Raw genomic sequence first — 18,819 nt, 5'->3', positions numbered from 1 at the left:
GCTTTTCTGCCTCTGTTTTATATTTGTTCCAATACATACAAAGGGAATAAACATGTGTATAGCAAAACATGTGTTAATGCAATACCTTTTTTGTGTGAAATACTTGATTTTCAGGAAAAATATCAAGGGTGCCAACAATTTCGGCCATGACTGTATATATATATATATATATTTAATTTTTTATATATATTTGTTTCACAAGAGAGTGTTAGCATGCATTTTGCACTTTATTATATATTGCATTTTATATTGATTTTCCACACTTGTCACTTTAATGTAGTGATTGTTCACTGTGTGCACATTTAATTATATTTTAGGTTGTATCTAACATATTTATATGGTTTGTGAGCACTGGTCACTTTATATACACTGAGTGGGTGCATATTTTGCACCAACTATAGCCTCTTGGTGGCAGACTGGTTGTTTTTTTTGCTTGTTTACACATTTATATTGGATTGATGCACTAAGTCACCTTATTCGTATTTGTTTAAAATGTATTTTTATTAGGTTAATTAATATAGTACCCTCTAGGCTGAGCACTTCATCCATTTTTCTGGTGTTTTTTTGGATCCAAAGGTATAGGATTTAGATGATAGCAGCTTGCTTGGTTTCAAATAACTCTGTGGAGCGCAGGAGGCTATCTATATAATTTTTTATCTCCTGTGCACAGCCCTCTTCAGATCACTCCACAGATTTTCGATTGGATTCAGGTCTGGGCTCTGGCTGGGTAATTCCAAAACTTTAATCTTCTTCTGGTGAAGCCATTGCTTTGCTGATGTGGATGTATGTTTTGGGTCGTTGTCATGCTGAAAGATTAAGTTCATCTTCATGTTCAGCTTTCTAGCAGAAGCCTGAAGGTTTTGTGATAATATTGACTGGTATTTGGAAGTGTTCATTAGTCCATCTACTTTGACTAAGGCCCCAGTTCCAGCTGAAGAAAAACAGCGCTAAAACATGATGATGCCACCACCATGCTTCACTGTGGGTATGGTGTTCTTTTGATGATGTGCTGTGTTGTTTTTGCGCCAAACATATCTTTTGGAATTATGGCCAAAAAGTTCAACCTTGGTTTCATCAGACTATTACACATTTTCCCATATGCTTTTGGGAGACTTCAGATATGTTTTGGCAAAATTTAGCCGGGCTTGGATGTTTTTCTTCATAAGAAAAGACTTGCGTCTTGCCACTCTACTTTTATAGCCCAGACATATGAAGAACACGGGAGATTGTTGTCACATGTACCACACAGCCAGTACTTGCCAGATATTCCTGCAGCTCCTTTAATGTTGCTGTAGTCCTCTTGGCAGCTTCTCAGACCAGTTTTCTTCTCGTCTTTTCATCAACTTTGGAGGGACATCCAGTTCTTGGTAATGTCACTGTTGCGCCATATTTTCTCCACTTGATGATGACTGTGTTCCATGGTATATTTAATGCTTTTAACAATGAGATGCTGTGGAAGCACTCTGCGGACCATGGCTTTTGCTGTAGGATGCAACTAAGAAAATGTCAGGAAAGACCTACTAGAACAGCTGAACTTTATTTGGGGTTAATCAGAGGCACTTTAAATGATGGTAGGTGTGTACTGACTCCTATTTAACATGATTATGAATGTGATTGCTTAATTCTGAACACAGCTTCATCCCCAGTTATAAGAGGGTGTACACGCTTATGCAACTGCATTATTTTAGTTTTTTATGTTTACTTCCCCCCCCCCCCCAAAAGATTTCCAATTGTTTTTCAATTGAGTTGTACAGTTTATAGGTCATATTAAAGGTGGAAAAAGTTCTGAAATTATTTATCTTTGTCTCATTTTTTACATCACAGAAACCTGACATTTTAACAGGGGTGTGCAGACTTTTTATATCCACTGGATATCTCCACTCTGCAATCCCCTCCAAAAAAACGAGCAATTAACCCATGCATTGCAGGCACAGATCCACTGCATAGGAAAATTAAATATTTTGCCCAGAGTTCTTTAACTTCAGCTGACAAGCCTGCAAGTAATATTCTTCCTGTCCTGATGCATTCACAGTACTGTATCTATGAAGGTGCAGCATTGCAACCGTAGGCTGTGTTGTACTATAAACATCTTCCTCTGCGCACATCTTCAGTAAATAGGGAGGTTGTGTAGTTCACAAATTTGGAAAGCTTGTAACAATTTTTTTTTTAACTTTAGAACCACTAGCCAGCAAATCTAAAGATTGGTAGGTCCCTTTCACATGGGGCTGATCTGGCAGCAGATCCACTTGCCTAGTGGGGGATTTGTCTGCTGATCCCCACTGAGCAAGCAGGCGACAGGTAAGTATCAGCTTCACTTGTGCAGAACAGGCACGGACATAGCCCACTGTCCTCTGTGGGTGATCGGATGGAAACGGACCGCCTGTCCATTTGCCTCCGACTGCGATCCGATCTGATTTGACAGATGGAAGGGAAACTGATCCCCATCTGTCTCTTTTTGGCAGATCAGATTGGGTGTCAGTGAGTGTAAACGGACATATGTCCATATACACCCACCGCTCCATATAGAAGAATGGAGGTTCCGATCGTGTGTGCCTAAAAAAATGGGTGGGCAGACCTGATTGGAACGTCCGTGTGAAAGGGGCCGTAAATTACAATATATTATGTTTTTGTTCTTGGGTTTAAATATACTTAAACTATTGTTTCGTAATTAACTCTGTGTTCACAAGTAGCCCCTTTTAAAAAAGTATCGCTCTAATGCTCCTATCACTGATATCAGCCAACATGACATGTAATGAAATGGTACAGATCGTATAAAACCACTTGTCTTGCTAAAATATGCTACAGAAATGTAGCCTGCCATGCAAGTTTTATTTCTGTATTATCAATTTTGAGAATATGTCTGCAAAAAGGCATAGGAAAGTATGAAAGCCTATATTTGAATGAGCAGAAGTCTTTGTAAAAGAATGTTTAGCCATAGTTATATGGAGATACTATTCTTTATTGTGTCTGATACTAAATATAATCTAAAATATTATTTTGACAAGCCTTTTACAGCTGTGGCTGATGACAAGGGTTGGTGACTCCAGTTAATCCAAGAATTAGAAGAGAAATACATTAGAAGGATTTTTTGAATAAATGTATCCATTTTTTTTAGGGACTAAGGGCTGGTTCACACCAGAACGTGGTGCAGGAAAGGTGCGTTTAATTTTTTGTATGCGTGTGATTTGATTCAGAAGTACCAGGCACAGGCATCCTATTGTTTATTCTTCAGTGAGCTGTGTAAGGGCATATTTTATTTTCTTCAAGGTCTTCCAGAGCTATGCGCAAATTGATTATTATGTTAATCAGTGTACCTGTACTTAGCATAAAAATAGATACACCACTTACTTTTGAAGGACAAGACTGCTATCTGTTCATATGCAATCCCTACAATTAACATGATTCAGCTTTAATTCCCCTTTAAATTCTGCAGCTTTTGAAAGAAGAAATGGAAATATTACAGATAAGTGCTGGCCCCAGGGTTACATTTCATTGCTCTGCCAGAGCAGGTGCCTTCTGTACACCTCTCATGCATCAAGCACTGGGAGAGCTGTCAGATCTCCGCTGAGTCTGTCACCCACTTATCCAACCAGCTGCTTGAAATGCTCCCTACATCCACATATTCCCTGGGTAGAGTGGCTTACATTTTCATTTCAAACACACCGTTTGTCTTACGTTTTATAAAGGTTAATGGGAATAAGCGTGCATGCCTCATGTGTAGTAAAGTAGGGAGGACAAGGAGGGGGTTATAACTTATTGGAAAGCAGTCTACCTCGTATGACGGCAGCCTCATTCATTTAAAGCCGGTCAGGCTCATTACAGATGAATTTCCTAAGGGAGACCTCATGGATCCAGCTAAATAACATTAGCAGCAAAATAGCTGTAGTGTTTCCATTACAATTTAGTGACTTTATAACATCAAAAGTGCAGATATTGTCACTGAAGGACCATTTTTTTATCAAGTCCAGTTCCTCGTTTCATATTAAAGAAGATAAACCTTACCCACTTGCAAAATATACTTCTTTATCTTGGAGCTTAGCTTCGGGTAGAACTTTTATTAGCTTTGAATAGTGTTTGGAAGGGTTAGCATCTCTGCCATCTTTTTATTGTCTGGAGCACCATTGAGGATGTTTCCCTTCCATTCCTGTGTAGTCACCAAAACAGGAATTGAAGAGTATCTCTTTATTGGTTATATCAAAGACAATAAAATCTTTTTTTTTAGTAGAGTGGAGAAGTTAGAACCTCCTATCTAGAACTCTTACTTCCATTGTGGTCACTGGAACAGGAGGTGAGGGGAAAGACAGCAACAAAAATATAAACCTATGTAGCCAAATAAACAAAATGCCAAATTTGGTGTTAAAAGTAAACTGTGATGGTTCAATTGAGTTGTTTTATTTTATTTATTTTTACTGCATGTTTTACAAGTTTACTTTGTTTTACAAGTAACAATGTAAATTATATTTAAAACTAAACCTTTTTTTTGTTCAATGCAGGGAAGGATTAATACCCCATACTTTTTGCCATCAGTGTCCCATTAAGGATTTTCCCCATGACTTCCTGTCCTGTTGACACATTGCCAAAGTCAATGAAAATCTCCTGTGACCGTCATCACAGGAAGAAATGTTCCTATTAGAAGATCTCGCCTGTATTCATGTTTCAGCATGGTTACAATGGTCACCAGACTAAGAGAGAGGGAGAAGCTCCCTAGCAGTGACATGGACAGCAAACCTGTCCATATAATTTTAGTTGATGCAGTGCTTAGACACAGGCAACCTTCATTCTTTGAAAAATATCAAGAGGCATATCCCACCTACTTTGGTCTTTGATGACTAGATTAAACAGATAGTGTCATCAGGGAGCAAGGTCTACGAACTGGAAAATTTGCCCGTTGGTTGAGTGGGGAAGTCAAGAGGTCATGTAGTGGCTCCTGTGATGCTCCTAAAGTTTCTTCATTTTCAAATATATTGTTTGTTATCTTTTTTAGATGCAAGTTTTGAAGTTTTCTTGTGTGATATTATATGACATAAATGGATCACCTAAATCAGAGTATATAAAGTTTATTATTACTCCATGATTTCAGTCATATAAAACATCCATAAAGACATACAAGTCTCATATTTTTCTTTTATCCATATAAAATATCTTATAGCAGATTAGAAATTACCTTACAGTGGAAGTACATTTATCTAATACATGGTTTTATATCCTATGGGTATCCCCAAAGTCTAAGCATTTTGCAGTTCACAAAACTTAATTAGGGTAGATTTAAATGTGCATCTAAATCTGCCTCTTCGCCAAATCCTGATTAATGTTCGGATCGCACTTCAGAGGCTATTGACAAGCGGCGTAGAGGTGCCACATTTTATCACATGTTTTAACCCCATTTTTGCCACCAACAAATGTTCTGCAATCACGTGCATTGCGCACAATTGCAGGGTGTTTGTGGCACTTCTCTGAGACTGTGGCATGTAAACACACCATCTGCTGCCCATAGCCTTCCTCAGTTTTCTGTGATATTGTGTTAGTCTTTACTAATAAACACATACCTCACTTGACTTCTGTTTCAATATATATTTTGTAAAGGGGACAGACTCAACTGGTATTGGCAATGGTAAACCCTGCAGGAATCGTAGACATCCAGTACAGTCAAACCAAGTTTGTACTGCACTTTTATTCACCAAGGCAGCAAATTTTTCAATGAAGTCCATAGTCTATAAACAAAAAAAGACAGAAGACTCTGGGTTGGATCCTGACTTTAAAGCTAGGATCTTTCCCCAGCCTGGACCAGCTGAGCGACATCAGCCAACAGCGGATTTCAGCCCATTATCAGCTGAGAACGGATCACAGGAGTGCAGAATGAACTGCACTCCTGTGATGCACAGGAGAAGTACAGCCAAAAGAGCTTTGGCTGTACTTTTTTAACCGCTTACTCATTGCTGTATAGCAGATATACTGCTACACGGCAACACGGGTGTGCAAAATCACACACACATATATATATATACGTGATTTTGCTTTTTGCAGGTAGGGGGATGCACACAAGCCGCACGCTACCTACCCACGCCGCCATTGCGGATGTCAATCACCTGGTCCTGGCCGGTGATTACCCGCCGGCGCCTGGTGATTACCGAAATCACCGACGAGGAGGAAGACTGTTTTGTTTACAGTCTTCCTCCTTGTCAGCTCGGGCACGCTGCTCGGGTTGGCTGTGCACAGTCATCCCAATCAGTGTGTTTACAGTGAAGTACACACCCCCTTCCCCCTAGTAAAACACTCCCTGCACACAGTTAACCCTTTGATCGCCCCTCACATTAACCCCTTCTTGCCCAGTGTCATTAGTACAGCGTCAGTGCTGTTTGTTAGCACTGATCACTGTATTGGTGTTACTGGGGATGTCAGTGACACCAAGATAGTTTCCCCCTAGTGTCAGAATGCCGCCACAGTACCGCTAAAAGTTGCTGATTGCCACCATTACTAGTAGGAAGAAAAATAAAATCCCAGTATCTATACTGCCAATACTGCCAACGTTATAACTTGGAGCAGAATACATTTTGGCCTAAATTTATGATGAAATTAGATTTTTAAAATTTTTTTACTGAACATGTTTAATAGCAAAAAGTCCAAAATATAGTTTTTTTTTCTCAAAATTGTAGTTTTTTTGCTTATAGCGCAAAAAATTAAAAACACAGAGACGATCAAATACCACCGAAAGAAAGCTTAATTCGTGAGAAAAAAGGATGTACATTTCATCACGTACATTTCTGGGTGCGTGTAACGGACATGTAAAATTTATTGTAACAGACATGTAAGATTTGAGTGGAAATATGGTATCATAGCCATGACAGGTTGAGTAGATTAGATTATGTCAGGCCCTTTCATTACAAAGGTGTGTGCAGGAACAGTCTGGTCATTAAGGATGTACATTGAGCCCCTGGGCAGTAGGGAAATTAATAGAAGGTACAAACAATTGATCTGGGATCAGATGTGTATGTATACACAATTCCTCAATAGGCCTTACAGACCCAATCATCATTTAGCATTAATTAGTCTAAAGCCAGGTTCCTGGAGGTGACAACTTTTGTGTGTCAATCAGGTTATCACCTTCTAGGAAAACCAGTGACAGCAGACAGACTGTCTGCCTTTTGTGGAAAGCTCTATAAGTAATATTCACATCAAAGAGGTATGTTTAATCTCTTATAAAAGCCAAAATATTAGTTGGAGAGAGATGGAAATGCTTCCTTTGTGCAGGCCATTCTGTGCGCTACATTTACATATAAGAATCATATTTGTGGCTTGGGTAGGAAGCCAGGGAAATGCATGGAATGGTTAGATGACGCGGGGGTGCGACAGTCGGATGGTGTTTGGTACTGTTGCGATCGGGCTGATGCGCTGGTGTCAGAAATCCAATCCCCGACTTGGTGTTCAGGCCAGTCTCGGACCAATTGAACTTGGGCAGGTCCATACACAGTACCTCTTGTGGGCAGGTCAGGACCACCTCCCCCAGAGTCAATTGGCCAAAGACTAATATCCCGCCCATGTCCAAATCGCAATAAATTGAACGCATGGACATTTGGACAGGGTGATCCGTACGGAGCTGGTTCGATTGACCAATGGATTGCTAAGTTTCTGGCTTGCTCCAGCCGCAGGGTAAAGTGTTATTCTGTCTTTTTATTCCCTTTTATTTTATAGTAATTAGTCATTTGTGTGTCTTCTTATATCTTTTGTATTTTATGTAACTTGTTATATTTTGTACATATTTTATGCACTGCCCACTTTGGGAAATTAAATCTTAAAATTAATTAGTGAACTTCTGTGTACTTAAGCACGTGCTCATATCTTCGGAGAGACTAGATCGGTGAGACTAGATTGGGTTATATTGTATTGTATTTTAGTGCCTTTAAAACGCTCGGTTAAGCTCATTGCCAATCTGTATGCAACTGCACTGTGAGTGGGCAGATTGCACGCAGATTGCAAAGGTAACAGATCTGCCAGACGGAGATCTGTGTGTGTGTGGTGTCTCAACAGACCATTCTGCGGATAAACTGTTGGGTGGTGGCAGGCTACCTTTGTGGTGCGTCTGGTGTGGGGGTGTGATGACAGTGGAAGGGTTATCAACACCGGGGTTCAAGCTAGGATAGCTGAAGGGACCTTTAGAAGGGTGTGTGATTACTAAGCTGGTCCTCAACTCTAATCAGGGCATCAGGTTGTATGTAAGATCGTATCTGCCAGTGTGTGGCCGACCAGCTGGATTGGAGTGGAGTCTCCATCTGGTGGTGGCCAGAGGTAGTGCGGGCTGTGAAAAGGTATCACGGCTGATCTTATATACGGTTTGAGATATTTAAGTGTAAATCCCCTTTATTATCCCCTCTTTACCACCCTGTCTCGGCCGCACGCGTGCGTCACGGTTAGCTAGTCGCTGTGGGCGTGGCGTGTGGTGGACACGTGACAGGGTGATCGTTTTAACGAATCCTTGACAGTTGGCGGCAGCGTGCGGGATCTGCTTAATACATTAGTGCATGGTTTATTCATGTAACCCGTGTACTAAAGGTTGGAAGCTTGGTAGAAGTGACTGACCTACAGAAGCTCACTCAGTGCATAATTTTTGTTTTGTAGAAGACATACTTGGCTATTTGCTCCCCCCCCTTCTTTGTTTTTCTTTTCTATCTTTTATTTTGGCAAAATGGCTGAGACAGTAATCAGCTACAAGAAGCAAAGTCGAGATGACCTGATGAATCTGTGCGAGATCAGAGGTATCCCGACCACAAGGGACCAGACAAAGGAGCAGATGATACATGCCCTGGTCGAGAAAGACGGGGAGGAGCGAGACTTGGATGTGGAGCCACAGGATGTGGAACAGCCGCTTTCCCAGTCACCGGATGTGGATCGTGGTGCCATCCAAGAGAGCCAACTGGAAGCTCATTCGTTGTCCCTGCGGGATGATCTACAGCTGCTGGGCCCAGTCAGTGAAGCATTACGCGTCAAGTTCATTTCGGAGCGCCGGGAAGCAGAGGACAGACGAAAAGATCGGGAAGGACAATGGCGACATGAACTGGAGCTAGAAAAACTCCGGCTGCAGCAGAACCGGTCCGCTGGTAACACTGAGTCCAGGGAAGAACGGATACACAGAGTTTCCCTGGACAAATTCCCCACCATGGACGTGGATGGGGATATGGACACTTTTTTACAAGGGTTTGAGAGGACTTGTCGTCAGTACCTCCTGCCCAAGGAGCAATGGGCACAGTACCTCATCCCAGGGCTGAAAGGCAAGGCCCTGGATGTGCTTCTGAGTCTTCCGGAGGGCCAAGAAAGGGACTATGAGACTCTTAAACAGGCCATTGTTAAACGGTACCAGCTCACGCCAGAGGTGTACCGCAAGCGTTTCAGGACATTGCAGCGAGGTCCTAATGACAGCTTCATGGACCTCGTCTGCAGTCAGCGCACTGCTTTCCAGCAATGGCTAAAGGGACTGTCCGTAAGCACCTTTGGCGCCCTACAGGAACTCATGATTAAGGACCAGTTCCTACAGACATGTCCTTTTGAGGTCAGGCAGTTTGTACTTGACCGAGATCCCAAGACAGTGGATCAAGCAGCAGAAATAGCTGACTCCTAGGCGGCTAACAGAATGCCTAGCACCTGGAGGACTACTGAACCCAGCTGGAAGGGAGGAAAGGCAACCGGCCGCTCTTCTCCAGACATCCAGAAGACCAAGGCATCCAGACCTTTAGGAGCCGCCCCAACAACTGTGGATACCCGGAGATGTTTTTTGTGCCACCGGATAGGTCATCTCAGTGTATCCTGCCCTGAGAAAAAGAAGGCTGTCCCACCTTCTACCAAGACAACCCGCCTGGAGTCTACTGTTTTGTGTGTTTCCAGGAATGCAAGAGGGCTCGCCGATAACCTGCAGCCTGTCACTGTGGGTGGCAGAGTTACCACCGGCCTGAGGGACAGCGGAGCGGAGGTGACTTTAGTGCATCCAGAACTGGTGAGCCCTGAGGATCTTATTCCTGGTAAGACCATGACTGTAAAGGGGGTTGGGGGCATCAACCCAGCTGTCCCCACGGCCTGTGTTTATTTAGACTGGGGAGCTGGGAGAGGAATGAGAAAAGTGGGTGTAACAGATGCCATTCCCACGAGAGTATTATTGGGTACTGACCTGGGACGGTTGGTAGCCCATTATGAGCCATATCAAGCACCCCTAGAACCTACCTCACCACCTGAGGCCCTGGACTCATGTAAAAGGCTGATTGAAGACTCCATGAAGACTGGGGATTCTGGGGAGGGTGAGGGGGTGAAGGACTGTGTACCAGGGCCTGGCTCTAGTGGATGTCTGGAGTCAAGGCCTGGAGAAGAGTTTAAAATCACAGAGGACTCTGCAACTGATAATGGTTTATGTGATGATGAATGTAATGACATGTGCAAGGCAGACCTTCCCTCTGGTGCAGTGGTGACTCGGGGTGCCCACCAGGTGGCCCCGGACCAGTCATTGCCCACTGCTACAGAGGAACTGTCTGTGGAAGGGCCCAATCTAGCTGGGTTGGACCCTTGTGAACCTGGCCCAGAGGGCCTAAGGTCTCCTCAGACTGTTGTCTACCTGGCACCTGTGGCAGATAGCTCTGAGTCCCCTGGAGCTGTGAGAATTGATGGCAGCCCAGAGGATCTCAGAGGTCTGGCTGAAGAACCGCCAGCGGTGGATAGCAGGATGGGGGTGCATGGGCAAAAGGAATTTGGTTGTTTACCCCTATGTAAAGCAACAGGATGTTCTTCTGAAGTCCCCGGGGAAAAGGCACATTGGGTTTCAGTAGACCAGTGTTGTGTGCCCCTCTCCCCTTGTGGGATGAAGTTCTCTGTTGTCTGCTCCCCTGACACCACAGATACCAGTAATGCCATTTTGGATCCTGGACTGTGGAGCACAGAGGAGGGACCACAGGGTGAGGGTTTAAGTCTGATTCATTCTGACTCTACCCCCTCAGTAGCTGTGGCTGAGGGCACTGAGTTTCCAGAGGCTGTTACATCTGATGCCAGCCCAGAGGAACTCATGGGTGCTGACAGACGCTCTGCTGAGGATGGAGTAGAAGTGAGTGATGTGGACATCCCTAGTGGAATTTTTCCTCCTGTAACCTTCCCCTCTGTCACCACAGTCATGGGTGCTGCCAGTGCAGACTCATTTCTGTGTGTTGCAGAGGGAAGTCTGCAGGATGTTGGGGCAAATTCAGCCCAATCAGTGTCTTCCACCTCAGCAGTTGCAGCTGACATCACTGAGTCCTTCCAGGCTGATGGGTTTGAGGTTGGCCCGGAGGAGCTCAGGTGTGGGGCTGACAGATGTTCTGCTGAGGAGGACAGAGTAGAAGGGTGTGGCACGGGTCAGAGGATGACCCCTGGTGGAGTAAAGTCTGTGGATTTATCCTTTGTCCCCACAGCTATGAGTATCATGATTGAGGACTCATTGCTGTGCACAGCAAGGGAAGGATCACAGGATGACGGGGGAACACTGACCCCCTCTGAATCTGCTTTCTCAGAGGCTGGAGCTGACAACCCTGTATTCTTGCTGGCTGATAGGTTTGATGTCAGGCTGGAGGAACTCAGGGGTTGTGCTGACCAGTCTCTGGCTGAGGCAGAAAGAGCAGAAGTGTGGGAGACAGGTCCAAGGGTGGAGGTTCTGGTATCCAAGCCATGGAACCAGGTCCAGATCACCCAGGAACAACCTTATGTCAGGCTCAGGCATCTGGGTGTCGCAGCCAATGGCGAACCACCAGATGACCCTGGCCAGTGGCTGAAAATGTTGACAGCGCACAATGACAGGTTTGCCAGTACCCGTCCAGTCGATAGTCGGTGGCCAGCAGATGAAATGGATCCGCAGGGGGATCTGCTGGCCAGTGGTGACCCAGACCCTTTGGGATCAGTCAGAGAGCTGGGCAGAAGCCCTTCCCCATCGGCAGGGGGATGGGCTGAGCTGTCAGCGATGTCAAACTTTAGTTGGGAGAACTCCCCCCCCCCCCCCCAACCTAGGGAACCTTCCATGTAGACGCGTTAGCCGACCCGTTTAGGCTCAGCTATGCATCATCTGGAAGAGGGGAGATGTAACGGACATGTAAAATTTATTGTAACAGACATGTAAGATTTGAGTGGAAATATGGTATCATAGCCATGACAGGTTGAGTAGATTAGATTATGTCAGGCCCTTTCATTACAAAGGTGTGTGCAGGAACAGTCTGGTCATTAAGGATGTACATTGAGCCCCTGGGCAGTAGGGAAATTAATAGAAGGTACAAACAATTGATCTGGGATCAGATGTGTATGTATACACAATTCCTCAATAGGCCTTACAGACCCAATCATCATTTAGCATTAATTAGTCTAAAGCCAGGTTCCTGGAGGTGACAACTTTTGTGTGTCAATCAGGTTATCACCTTCTAGGAAAACCAGTGACAGCAGACAGACTGTCTGCCTTTTGTGGAAAGCTCTATAAGTAATATTCACATCAAAGAGGTATGTTTAATCTCTTATAAAAGCCAAAATATTAGTTGGAGAGAGATGGAAATGCTTCCTTTGTGCAGGCCATTCTGTGCGCTACATTTACATATAAGAATCATATTTGTGGCTTGGGTAGGAAGCCAGGGAAATGCATGGAATGGTTAGATGACGCGGGGGTGCGACAGTCGGATGGTGTTTGGTACTGTTGCGATCGGGCTGATGCGCTGGTGTCAGAAATCCAATCCCCGACTTGGTGTTCAGGCCAGTCTCGGACCAATTGAACTTGGGCAGGTCCATACACAGTACCTCTTGTGGGCAGGTCAGGACCACCTCCCCCAGAGTCAATTGGCCAAAGACTAATATCCCGCCCATGTCCAAATCGCAATAAATTGAACGCATGGACATTTGGACAGGGTGATCCGTACGGAGCTGGTTCGATTGACCAATGGATTGCTAAGTTTCTGGCTTGCTCCAGCCGCAGGGTAAAGTGTTATTCTGTCTTTTTATTCCCTTTTATTTTATAGTAATTAGTCATTTGTGTGTCTTCTTATATCTTTTGTATTTTATGTAACTTGTTATATTTTGTACATATTTTATGCACTGCCCACTTTGGGAAATTAAATCTTAAAATTAATTAGTGAACTTCTGTGTACTTAAGCACGTGCTCATATCTTCGGAGAGACTAGATCGGTGAGACTAGATTGGGTTATATTGTATTGTATTTTAGTGCCTTTAAAACGCTCGGTTAAGCTCATTGCCAATCTGTATGCAACTGCACTGTGAGTGGGCAGATTGCACGCAGATTGCAAAGGTAACAGATCTGCCAGACGGAGATCTGTGTGTGTGTGGTGTCTCAACAGACCATTCTGCGGATAAACTGTTGGGTGGTGGCAGGCTACCTTTGTGGTGCGTCTGGTGTGGGGGTGTGATGACAGTGGAAGGGTTATCAACACCGGGGTTCAAGCTAGGATAGCTGAAGGGACCTTTAGAAGGGTGTGTGATTACTAAGCTGGTCCTCAACTCTAATCAGGGCATCAGGTTGTATGTAAGATCGTATCTGCCAGTGTGTGGCCGACCAGCTGGATTGGAGTGGAGTCTCCATCTGGTGGTGGCCAGAGGTAGTGCGGGCTGTGAAAAGGTATCACGGCTGATCTTATATACGGTTTGAGATATTTAAGTGTAAATCCCCTTTATTCCCCCTCTTTACCACCCTGTCGTGGCAGCACGTGTGCGTCACGGTTAGCTAGTCGCTGTGGGCGTGGCGTGTGGCGGACACGTGACGGGGTGATCGTTTTAAACGGAATCCTTGACAGTGCGGTGTTGCATGACCGCGCAATTGTCAGTTAAAGTAACGCAGCACCGTAATGCAAAAAATGGCCTGGTCAGGAAGGGGGGTAAATCCTCTGGAGGGCAAGAGGTTAAGGACAACTCTGTGAATGCCCTAGAGTGTCCTAGTTAAAGCCTTGACTTGTGCCCTATTGAACACCTCTGGAGAGACTTGAAAATAGCTGTCTACTGACGGTCCCCATGCAACCTGACTGAGTTTGAGAGGATTTGCCAAAAGAATAGCAGAAAATCCCCTAATCCAGGTATGCAAAGCTTGTTGCGTCATCCCTAAAAAGACTCAATGCTGTAATTGCTGCCAAAGGTGATTCAACAAAGTACTGAGCAAAGGGTCTGAATACTTAAGTACATGCGATAATTCATATTTTTCTTTTTAATAAATTCACAGACATTTCTAAAATTCTGTTTTCACTTTGTCATTACGGTGTACTGAGTGTAGATTAAAGAGAAAAAAATAATGTAAACAACTGTAGTATCAGGCTGCAACATAAAAAAATTGAAAACTGTGAAGGGGGTCTTAATACTGTATACTGGAGTTTACACAGCTATCGATGCTATACTAGTAATGATCAGTGACTTAATAGTGTGGTGGGCTTTCTGGCACTAACAGACACTTGCTGGGAGTAAAATCAAATAAAATGATAGTGAGCGCTCTTCTAATAGCAGCTGATACACTCAGGCAACCATATAAACCTTCAATATAGCATAAATAATAATAAACTGCAGCACTAATAAAATCGGTGGAAGTATAGTTCCAATAAACTTCAGTATACAATCGATATTGTCTAACGTGCCGATAGATGTATCCTCATTAGGTGATGTTCCATATGAGTAGTAAAGTTATGCGCTTACCAGAAGCGCATGGATTATGCGCATTAATAATGGGGTATGCGTCTGGGACATCCGTCTCCAATTAGGCAGTTCCGCAGTAAGTGAGTGATGTCTGCTCCAGAGGTCTCCAGTGGTATAGGCAACCACCGGACCTTTAAATGGCTAGTGCGCATGCGCGAGCGCGTTGGATCTTAACATACAGGCTGGATGAACGTATCCAGCTGTAAGAGGGCTCAACCTAGGCACACAAGAGCCAGCTGCCAGTGCGGGGAAATTGTGTGAAAATATTTTTAATGCCATAAACGCACTGAGTATGGAATCTTATTGTGTATATATAAATGATGATTCTTCATTTTGCTTAATGGTTCATAGTTAGTCTGTCCAAATAAGGTGCTCAATCATTATGTGAATACTATGTAAATAAATATGATAAAATTATATATAAATAATGAAGTAATATATTCCATACTCGGCTTATTCATGTAGCAATAAAAAAATTTAAAATAGACACCGATCTAAGAAGGTAAAATCGACTAAAATTCACAGTAATAAATAAATAATGATAATGATTGTGTCTTATCCAAGTAGATCAGGATAGGCATGAATGAACCTTATAAACATGAAATTCTAATCAGTAAGTGTGATCCTTGATAAGGACCATTAAAATACCTATCAGTCTTAAAATATTTCTTATGAACCACGTAAGATAATATATTAGAATAGTAAACACATGAACATAACGAATCATGTTAAAATTCATTAAAACATTAAGACTAGCACTGAATAAAGACAAAATAAAAACTGTAAAAGAATATGAAGTACAATCAGTTCAATACTTTGGTAAAATTTTAACTGTTCTCAATAAAACAATTGAGATCAACCTCTATGTTATGACCCATGGGGAATAGGGTGCCCAGTTCGTAAACCCACTTGGTCTCCAGTTGGGAGACTGCTCGTTTCTTGTGGGTCCCCCTCCAATGTGGGGTCACTATACAAATCTGAGTAAAGTGGGGTCCCTATGATGGTGAATTCCAAAGTGCTTAGATAGAGAATGCTCCTTGAACCCCCGATTAACGTTATAAACATGTTCGCGGAGACGATCTCTAAGTCTCCTTGTTGTCCTGCCAACATATTGTTTATTGCATGGGCATGTGAGCATGTAAACAACGTACCTGCTATTGCAGGAGATGAAGTTTTTGATCTTATAGGATTTACCTGTGGTATTTGAGGTGAACGATTCTACTCTTTTTCCTACTTGTGCTACATGTACAAATCACACACTTATTGCATGGATGAAAACCACTCAAATGAGAGAAAAATGACACCGTTTTAGGCGGGTCTACGATATTAGGTGCCGTTGCCTTCCAAAATATGATCTCTGGTTTTTCAGGTAAGATATTAGTAAGTACTGGGTCTGTTTTAAGAATACCCTAGTTCTTCTTGATAATCTCACTTATGGTTCTGTGTTGAATGGAATATGTGGTGATAAATGGGCAGACCCGAGGTGAAGTTTTTTTTCTCATTATCCATTAGCATTATATCTCTATCCAGACCTGCCACATCATTCATAGTATTTTCCAAAGTTACCTCATTATATCCTTTTTCCATAAATCTTTTTTTCAGGATCTTAGCCTGTTGATGGTAATCATTAATGTCTGTACAGTTTCTGCGAATCCTAGTGAACTGTCCCTTTGGGATATTGGCTAGCCACAGAGGATGGTGGCAGCTATCCGTGGGGATGTAACTATTTCGGTCTCTCGATTTGAAAAATGATTTCAAGGTTCCAAAGAAGTTACATAAGGACTGCTCATCTCCATTCCAAATTAGGAAAATATTGTCTATGTATCTTTTGTATAATGATAGTTCTGGCAACTCTCTCGCGTAGATTAAATCTTCCTCCCAATAGTCCATGAATAGGTTAGCCAAACTGGGTGTGAATTTGGCTCCCATGGCCACCACCTTAATCTCTAAATAATACTCCTTATTAAACCAAAAATAGTTTTTTTTTCCATTGCAAACTCCAGTAAATTTAGAATAAATAATTTTTGTATCAGAGGTAAAGTGCTGAAGTGTGTGACAAAGAAGTCCGTAGCCTCCATTCCGTTTATGGCTAATGTTGGTGTTCAGTGATGCTACATCTGCTGTGACCAAAAAGGAATCTTGTGAAATACTGACATCTTTAATTATGTTTAAAACTTGTTTTGTGTCTCAGAGATAGGAGGGTGTTTGGGTGACCAGTGGTTGGAGGTAATAATCTATGTACTCTCCAATTTTGCTACATAGAGACCCTATACCGCTAACAATAGGTCTTCCTGGCGGGTGTAACGGGTCCTTGTGAATTTTTGGTAAAATATAAAATACGGGTAGTCTCGGGGTCACTGGGCATAAAAAAAGCTTTTTCTTTCTTATTTAAAATCTTATTTTCAAAGCCCCCTTTTATAATTTCTTTCAGGTAGCGTTTAAAAACTGGGAGGGGGTCTTTACGGAGGATGGAGTAGGTGGTTCTGTCACTCAGAATATTATAAACCTCTGACACATAATCCCTTTTATTTAAGATGACTACCCCACCCCAGGCCTAATGACTAGGTCTTTTTTCTCTAGTAGAGATTTTAAGACTAAATTAGTGTTTGTGCCATCATAGGCCCTTCTAATGGGGATAGTGGCCAGATCTTTCAGGACCTTTTCTTTAAAAAGGTTAATGTAAGAGTGTGATTGTGGAGGGGGGTTGTAATTGCATGCATTTCTGGGACCAGAATGCACGAATTGGCTATCAATAGTATGACGGTATGGGATTATTCATAAAATGTCTTTTTAGCGACAGTTGCCTGGTAAACTTTTGCACATCAATGTATGCTTGAAATTTGTTTAATTTGATGGCTGGGGCATACTTCAAGCCCTTATCTAACAATTTTAATTCATCCTTAGTAAATTCACTGTTATTTAAATTGAAGATCCCCTTGCCTGCTATGTTCTCCGTTTTTTTACTGTGTCCGTTGCATCGTCTCCCACCTCTCTTTCCCCTGTAGTGTTGCTTCGCTTTCGGCTCCTTCCTTCCCCTAAAAAATGTTGTTGTGAGTGGACATTATGATTATATTGTATATTCCTTCTTGGAGTGGAGGGAGGTGGTCTTTGGTTTGGACGTTGACATACACCCTGTAGTCCTCTCCTTTGTTGTCCGTAATGTGGTTGTGGAATCCCTCATCTTAGATTGGGGGAAGGTTGATATTGAGAATGCGAAGGTCGGTATGGTGGGGATTCAGTGTATGTATTATGATAATATGGTCTATTATTATGATAACCTGTTTCCAGATTTCTAATGTAATTCATGGTGTTTTTACCTGGATGCCACAGATGGTCTCTCGAGCCTATATTGGCATCTGAAAAATCACGTAATGGTTCAAATCTGTTAGAAATAGGAATTCTAGACTTCTGTTTGTTTCCTGTATTTCTGAATTCAAGCCACAGTACACTGTGAAGACAGTGAAGCATGGTTGCACAAGTTCCCAGAAACAGTGGTTATACAACTAAATATTAATTAAGTGATTCAAAGGGAAGCAAAATCTTCAAACATTTTTCAGTTTATATAGTGAATGTTTGAGTTTGTAAAGAAGAATACAAACACTGCTATTTTTTTGAACAGTCTAATATTCACTTCCTTCAATTTTTGTAGAGGAACAACACAAATTTGATATATTTTTCTTCATGTTTTGATTTGGAATAGAATGTGTAGTGTTCCCAATGCATTTGTGTGTATGGAAATAAAAGCTATTAGAAGGATTTTGAGCTTTATTCACTTTTTTCAACACACTGCTATTATTTTGAACACAACTGTACATACACACAAACGACGACACTGAAAAATTACACTTTGCTACAATGTAAAGTAGTGAGTGTACAGCTTGTATAACAGTGTAAATGTGCTGTCCCCTCAAAATAACTCAACACACAGCCATTAATGTCTAAATGTCTAAACTTTATTTTCATACACACAAATGCATTGGGAACACTACACATTCTATTCCAAATCAAAACATGAAGAAAAATATATCAAATTTGTGTTGTTTCTCTAAAAAAAATTGAAGAAAAGTGAATATTAGACTGTTCAAAAAAAAAGCAGTGTTTGTATTCTTCTTTACAAACTCAAACATTCACTATATAAACTGAAAAATGTTT

At 42.3% G+C, this 18,819-nt stretch overlaps 2 protein-coding genes across 3 annotated transcripts in view; both read left to right on the top strand.

Annotated features, from left to right (window-relative positions):
* The window catches only part of CHID1 (chitinase domain containing 1), an 803,559-nt gene that overhangs the window by 128,725 nt on the left and 656,015 nt on the right, over nucleotides 1-18,819 (top strand). The gene's annotated exons all lie outside the window — the stretch shown is intronic.
* On the top strand, nucleotides 8,681-16,353 carry LOC149445646 (uncharacterized). Its single transcript, XM_089653497.1, is given in 2 exon segments — nucleotides 8,681-11,899; nucleotides 16,270-16,353. Coding segments are annotated over 2 exon segments (3,303 nt in total).

Source organism: Staurois parvus, unplaced genomic scaffold, assembly GCF_062004578.1.
Source record: "Staurois parvus isolate SC_StPar_1 unplaced genomic scaffold, SC_StPar_1.0 ptg000715l, whole genome shotgun sequence".
NCBI classification, from domain to species: domain Eukaryota; kingdom Metazoa; phylum Chordata; class Amphibia; order Anura; family Ranidae; genus Staurois; species Staurois parvus.
This window is presented reverse-complemented; position numbering and strand designations above follow the sequence as displayed.